The sequence below is a fragment of the Trichosurus vulpecula genome, chromosome 3 (genome assembly GCF_011100635.1).
Source record: "Trichosurus vulpecula isolate mTriVul1 chromosome 3, mTriVul1.pri, whole genome shotgun sequence".
NCBI classification, from domain to species: domain Eukaryota; kingdom Metazoa; phylum Chordata; class Mammalia; order Diprotodontia; family Phalangeridae; genus Trichosurus; species Trichosurus vulpecula.
Genome location: NC_050575.1, coordinates 246,796,973 through 246,804,653, shown reverse-complemented (window position 1 = coordinate 246,804,653; position 7,681 = coordinate 246,796,973). Strand labels below are relative to the sequence as shown.

At 41.2% G+C, this 7,681-nt stretch overlaps 1 protein-coding gene across 1 annotated transcript; it reads right to left on the bottom strand.

Moving 5' to 3' along the window:
* Positions 1–2,886: 2,886 nt before the first annotated feature.
* On the bottom strand, positions 2,887–3,910 carry LOC118844113 (breast cancer metastasis-suppressor 1 homolog). The gene has a single exon (XM_036751943.1). The coding sequence runs from the start codon at positions 3,901–3,903 to the stop codon at positions 3,067–3,069; it is 837 nt and encodes a 278-aa protein (XP_036607838.1). The 5' UTR covers positions 3,904–3,910; the 3' UTR covers positions 2,887–3,066.
* Positions 3,911–7,681: the final 3,771 nt, after the last annotated feature.

The following is a 7,681-nucleotide window of genomic DNA, read 5'->3' as shown; positions in this document are numbered from 1 at the left end:
TTGTCTAGTTCATTCTCTACTCATCTGTCAAAGTGATCCTCCTAAATCGCAAGTCTAACTATATCACTCCTGTATTGTTAGTGTATTGTTAATACAATTTGAAGATCTTCCCATCCATTAATAGGACCCTGTGACCTGAGTCTGAGTCACATGGAGCCTGTGGTGAGAGGAGCTTGCCAAATGGGTGGAGCAGGAAGGGATAGAGCAGGAATTTGGAACAAGTTACAGCTTGGGGGGAGAGAGAGAGAGAGAGAGAGAGAGAGAGAGAGAGAGAGAGAGAGAGAGAGAGAGAGAGAGAGAGAGAGAGAGAGAGAGAGGAGGCAGAGAGAGTAGCAGCTAGCATGGGTGAGAGACGGGCATTTTACCTAAGGGAGCTTGATTTGTTGGAAGGCCCAATGGAGGGAAGGCTTGGGGATGTCGGTACCCCCTGAATTGCTAATTTGTATAGATTTCTTTGTTGCTATGATGGATTTGGATTTCTGGTGTTGGGATTTGGCTTTCTGGTGTTTGAATAAACATTTTGGTTCTGTCTTCAGTGAAGAGAGTCTGCTATATTTTGTGATTCAGAACTACACCAGCATATTCAGAGACACTGTAGACGCTGAGTATTGCACTGGCGCTATAACTCCCTTATCAAATAAAGTCCAATGGCTTATTATTGCCTCTAGGATAAATTATAAAATCCTTTGTTTGACTTTTAAAGCCTTTTGGATCCTTCTATATACCTTTCTAGCCTTCTTACATCTGACAACCCCCATCCTCTAACCTGTGAACCAGTAAAACTGGTTCTTTCTTGTTTCTCAAAATAAGCAGCTAATTTCCTGACTCAGAGCCTTTTCACTTACTGTTGCCTATATCTGTGATTCTCTCCCTCCTCATCCCTACCTCCTAGTTTTTCTGGTTTTCTTTAACTCTAAGGTAAAGTTCCACTTTCTAAAAGAAGTCTTTTTCTTCTCCCCTTAATGTTAATACCTTCTCTCCTTTGATTATCTCCTGTGTTTGTACATAATTTTCTGCATGGAAATGGAAATGGAAATCAGGAACTGTCTTTAACCTTTCTATGTATGTCTAGTGCTTAGCATGGTGGCTGGGGATTTAACAAATGCTAGTTTACTTAGTTATGGAAAGACAGGTTTTGCAGATGTTTTTGCTGTACAGTAATGTCTATTTTAAGAATGAGGAAACCAGGGGCTGTAGTCAATAAAACTGGGAACTCACAAATTCTCTTTTATTTTTGAGCAAGCTAATCAATTAATCAAACTTTATTAAACTCCTAATATGTGCCGACACTGTGTTAAACACTGAGGATACAAAATAAGGCAAAAGATAGGTCCTGCTCTTAAGATGCCAATAATCCAGTGAGAGAGACAGAATGCAAGCAAATACACACAAAGCAGGCTATCAGGGAAAGGTAATTTTAAAAATACATATCTCACTCCAAATTGAGCAAACAAACTGTTCACATGAGGAGAATAATTTCCTTGAGTATAGAAGAACTGTTGTTTGCATGTTCTTCATTAATAAATAACCTGGTGAGAGAAAAATAAACTGGGTTTCTTTTTCAGTTAGTATTTATTTGCAAGGATATCCTATTCAGATATAAATTTCATTCATAGAGTAAAAGTCTCAAATTGCATTGAGTACTGCAATTATTTATTTATTAGTCAGTGTCTGTGAAGCAGTAGAGTTTGTAGATGGGAAATTCTATAATTTTAAATCATCCATTCATTCAACAATCATTTCTTAAGTGCCTTTTATGTGCAAAAATCATGGTAGGCTTAGTTACAGATACACACATTTCTTCCTCTATAAAATGAGAAAGTTGGACTGGATAATCTTTAACATCCCTTCTCTTTCTAAATTCCTAAATCTCTAAAAGTCCTAAAGGTCTGAAATTTATTTGTATGAGGGATTACATCCTTGCTTCATTGATCATTCTGTGCTAAGATACTGTGTCACATTCCTGAATAAGGACTCTGTTTTAGCATCTCTGAACAGTGAAAACTATTAGGAATCATGGTGATATGGTCTAACACCATGCAAAATTTCACCAATTTTTTTACCATACTTCTACCCAGAATAGGTTTCTACTGGATGCTATGCTATGTGGTGGGGGAAGCTGGACATAGAACTCATATCTCATTCAAAAATGCAGTAGCTACTGTCAGGTATCTTACTCATGGCATCATTTCTGGAATAACCTGAAGGACCCCAACTCTGATATTCATAGAGATCTTCATTTACCAGCTGGTTAATTCCTGAAACATCATCATCAGATTGTCATCCATTTAGGAGAAGACTTTCCTCTGGAGCCAGAATTTTGCTAGATGAGGCAATGAATAGAGTACTTGACTCAAAGTCGGGAAAGTCTTAGGTCTCATCCTACCTAAGAACACTTGCTTTGTGACCCTAAACAATCTCTGAGCCCCAGTGTCCTCATTATAAAATGGGGATAATAATAGAACCTACCTCACGGGATTTGTTGTATCCAATAAGATAAACTATATAAAGTGCTTTGCAAAACCTAAAGTGTTATCTAAATATTTGTTATAATTTAGATTCTGTCTCTGTTGATTATTACCTGTGTGACTAACAATAATGCTGCTTGCCGCTATTGTGGCTATGTAAGGCCAATAACACCAGCACACTGGATGGGTACTAGTACAGATTCTTTGATCTGCTTTTCTTTTTTTTTTAATTATTAAATTTTAATTATGTTACCATGATTCTAATCCCCAGGACCCTAGGAAAACTTGGGTTCCTTTGTTCTCAATCCAAAAATATGTCATTTAAGGGACAGCAGAGATTCAGCTGGCCCCGGGCCCCTACCCCTGGCAGCCTCAGGTCAACAAGACGGCTTCCAGCCACCCCTGGGCTGGGGTAGCAAAGGCTGGCTGTCACTGGGCCATTCTAAGAGTCTACTGGCTCTGGGAGAAAGTGACAGGGGACCCAATAGTCCCCTATGTTTGGGGACTGGTGTCAGCCCTGCATCTGGAGCCTGGTGGCAACCCAGCTGTCAAGAGGCCAGACGGTGGAGGAAAGGCTGGTGGAGGCCAGGCCATGGGGTCATCTGGTGGCTGGTGGGCCCAGGAGCCGGTCTAGGAGCCCCAGGTGTCCAGTCAGGCCATGGCTGCAGCTTGTCTGACCTTCAGAGGCCTCAGGTTTCCTCTTCTGTGGGGACACAGCCACCTTAGCCTTCTTAATGGCCGTCCAGTCCTCCAGAATGTCCATATCCTCCAGCATGTAGACAATATAAGGACCAGAGACCAGTGGTGCCTTCTTCCGCTTGCCCGACTGCAGGGCCTCCCAAGATCTCGAGCTCCCCTTCGGGTGCACCTTGTCATCCCCCCATTCAGAGTTGATGTCCATGCTCTGGCGGTCCTCCTCCAGCCGCTGAATCCGCTCTTGGAGCTCCCCCTGGAGGGCATTATACAGCAGCAGCCACTCGCTCTCCAGGTGCTGCCGGGCTGCCTGAAGTTCACACTCATACTTGTTCCTGATCACATCTAGACAGAAACTCTTGTAGATGCCTGCCACCTGAATTCGAGTCTTGAGACTCCGCTGCAGCCCCCCAAGGGGCTCGGTGTACTCAGGGGCACGCTCGGCCCCCACCTCCTCGAGCCGGAAACGCACCTGGCTCAACCGTTCCTTGAACAGCTTCTCCTTGAGTTCCGAGAACTGCTTCTCCAGGTCAGACATCTCATCGAGGCACTCGACCCGGCGACGCTCACAGTCCTCATCTTCCACTTCTGAGCTCTCGCCGTCGGACTCCGCCTGGCTGGCACTCTGCCCGTCCTCACTGCCCTCCTCCTCCAGCCCGTTCATCTCTGGGGCAGAGTCCCCATCCCTGTCCCCGTCCCCCTCCATGGCCCTGGCTTCTTTGCCCAGGGGCTGGCTTGGCATGGTCCCTTTCGCTGGGGGTCCCGGATCCAGACGGCTGCTCCGGGGCGGGGGCGGGGGGGGGGGCGGTGCCGGGGGACGCGACAGGCGCAGCCGGCAGCCGGCCGTGTCCCCTTGATCTGCTTTTTTAAGGAAAGCAACTGTAAGGGGTTTACAATCTCACATTAATCAAACATATTCATATAATTCACTTAATTCAAGGGAAAAAGCACCCTGAACTTCAGAGAAAACACAAACAGAAATTACATGCAGAAATTATGTAAACAGAGCGAATAAACATAAATCAACAGAAAGGCTTCTGTGTGTCTGGCCATAACAATACATACACAGTTACCAGAGAGAGAAGTACCAACATCTGTGTTTTCAAAGCCCAGGGGGCTCCTTAACAGTGGCTACCCAGAGTCTCATCTAGTCAAATAACACAACATTTTTTCAGTGAGTGAGCCCCGAAGCAAAACCTCTCCGCCCACAGTTCTGAGAATTCTAGCTTCTCAATTCTCAATTCTTGATTCCCAGTTCAATGGCTATCCTCTGGGTATATATACCATTTTTCAGGGGCCAGAGGGCTTCACACCTCTCAAGGACTTCACACCTTTGGAGTGCTTCACACCTCTTGTGACCTGATTAGCAAAAGCTTGTGGGCCTTCCTACAAACAAAGGCAAGACTCAATCAAAGGCACTTGATTGCCTTAGTACTGAGAAGCACTCCAAAAGAAAAAAAACAGTAAAAAGTCCCACTTTGCTTTCCCTTACAGTGACTTTGGGTAAATAATTTAATCTTCTTGAGCCTCAGTTTTCTCATGTGTAAAATGAGAAGGTTAGACTAGATGGCTTCCCTTTTAGCTCTAAAATTATGATCATATTAAAATCCCTCCATGAAGAATATTTTAAGTTGTTGGATTAGCCATTTATTTGCAAGGATATCTTATCCTTGCCACTGATGGCTCTGGGATTGGGTTTCAGCAGTGGAGTTTGTGGTACTGGGCACACAAAGAATGTGGAACAGATGAAGTAGAATTCCCCAGGAGAGAATGGCCTAAGTCAGGAAGCTACCAATTAGAAAATAACCTTAATTTTGAAATATTTCAGATAATTGGCTCTGGCTTGTTAATGGAAGTGCTTCCTTAATTTTTCCCATACCTCCTACACCTACTTAGTAGAATTTTCCTCATTAGTGGGGTCACTTTCAACTTATTTGTGTTACCCAGGGTACTGAGAAGTCAAGTGACTTGCCCAGGGTCACATAGCTAGCACATGTCACAGGTTTTTCTAACTCGGCAGTTGGCTCTCTATTCACTATGCAAGGCTGCCTCTTGAACTTATGAAGATAATTTGCTTAATAAATCTTGCTGTGTCATGGTCAGCATTTATTAAGTGCCTATTAGATTTAAGTTATTATGTTGTGTCCAAAAAACATGAAAAATAATAAAAGCATTATTATGATTATCGTTCTGGGATTAATATTAAAACATACCAATAACCCAATGATACCTTTAAAGAACTGTTATTCTGGTTTTGAACTCCTTGTCCTACTGTTTGCCCTGCTTATTTTTTTTTTGAGGCAATCAGGGTTAAGTGACTTGTTCAGAGTTACACAGTTAGTAAGTATCTGAAGTCACATTTGAACTCAGGTCCTACTGACTCCAGGGCTTGTGCTCTATCCACTGTGCCACCTAGCTTCCCCTTACCCTGCTTATTTCATAAGATTGTTGTGAGTATTAAATAAAGCCAAAATGAGATAAAAATATAAAAGGTCTTTGTAAATGGAAAGAGTCTATAAGAACAGGGACTTGGGCAATTGGATTTTGTGGCATCAAGGGTAAGGAAGAGAGTGGTAGTGTATACTGCTAGGAATTCTGTCTCACAGGAAGTAGCAATGACCCACAGAGTTTTAAATTTTTTGCTTCCATTCCCCTTGTACTCCCACCAGTAAAAGATTACTTGTGATTTGAAGCTAGTTTGACATTATCCTACAGAAGCAGAGGATATGGTATAACTTATCTACGTGTGATTGGAGAGTGATGTTGAATTCATTAATGAAGGAAAATATATTTACTATGGACTTATCCAGGTATAGTTTTAAGCATAGGGATACAAATACAAAAGCAAGATCACCTTTACCCTCAAAATGATTACATTTTAAAAGGGAAAGACAACACATACAGGTGAGTGATGGCTATGGAGGTATGTTTTAGACTCACAGAAATGATTAATGGAGTCACAGGACAATTGAAAGAATGATAATATTGATTGATTATTGTCCCCAGAACTAGAGGGTGAAATGGATGGTGGTGATTGTGGAGGGAAAGGTATGGATGAGGAGGCATCCTTATGATGGCTGAAGAACAGTTTTGGTGGGTGTGGGTCCAACTAGCTATTGGGAACTCTGACCAATCAGAAATGAGAAGAAGAGACAGGTGGGAGTAAAGGAACCTTTGCATGAAGATGCTGGGGAGTAGGATTACAGTCGCAAGCATGTTATTAGTCAGAGAGCTCATTTTCTTCTCTTACATGTGAGCATTTTGTGACTTCTAAAAAATTGAGTAGGTTCAATAAAACTCCCAAAATTCCATGTCTACGCAAACTTGGGAGAATAGGCTTTGGTATTTCTTTTGTCTGGAGTTATAGGAACAGTTTAGAGCAGAAACTTGGAAAGTGTCATTTATTAAATGAGCTACCCCCAAACATCAACTGTGTGCTTCATCCCCGAAGCAGCCTCAGGAGATATTCCTATTGCCAAGGGAAGTCTGCACAGCAAGTATCTCATTACCTTTGTATAAATTGCTTATTCAAATGTGAGCCACTATTATTAAGTTATGATTACTAGCTATTTTTTAGTTCATAGCTTTCAAGCTGATAAAGATTTAATGACCAGTGCTCAAAAAATGTACATGCAATACAGTTTTAAGTTGAATCGACATCATTAACGTTTTTTCCATCAATTTCATAAATCTAGACAATCAACAAAACAATGAATTAAGCTCTGATTTGTAGAGTTCATCAATTTTCAAAATTGTAAATATACTAAAATTGCTCTTTGAGCTGTCTATGGACCTTCCCTTCTCAAAATGTTTTTAAATGCATAAAATAAATACAAAAGATTACAAAGAGATCCAATTATAATGAAATATATGTCAATATTGAAAGAAATATCAAAATAGGAGAAAACAAATAAAATAAAACCCAAACTCATAGGCACCTTGGTTACAAATCCCTGAGATAGGAGGTTGATAATGTTCTGGAGAATCCTAGCAAGGTAAACATTTTTACTGCCTCCTGGGGTTGAGTGGTCCTGGCCTCTTAGGTATTGATTGTATTTAGAAAGAGCTACAGTATTTAGTCTTGGGTGGACACCAGATGGTGATGCTAGAATGAACTCAATTATATTTTTCACTTCACTGTTTTGTGGCTACTAATTCCAGAGATAGCTCAGGATTTTGCCCTATTATTAGAAAAGTGGCTAGTCAGTCAGGTACACATCAAAGGACAGCTAATGACATCATTGGCTCTTGACTGAAAATAGAAAAGACAACATAGATTTGAATGAGATATATTAATGTAAACTCCATTGGAAAGTGGAAATTAAGGCAAGTTTTGAGTAAAGGAAATAAGGTTCATAGAGGGAAGCCTTTTAAAATTAGGCTTACATGGGAGTTTTATAAATGCTGGTAAGGAAACAGAAGCTTTTAAAATTTATGATAGCATTCCTTCAAGAGGTAATCATTTATAAAATCAAGATGAGACAGTGTAAACAGGATCTGGAACCAGCTAGTAAAGTGAA

Bases quoted from the DNA above. Each gene is read 5' to 3' on its own strand.
- LOC118844113 (XM_036751943.1), bottom strand. From the start codon at position 3,903: ATGCCAAGCCAGCCCCTGGGCAAAGAAGCCAGGGCCATGGAGGGGGAC.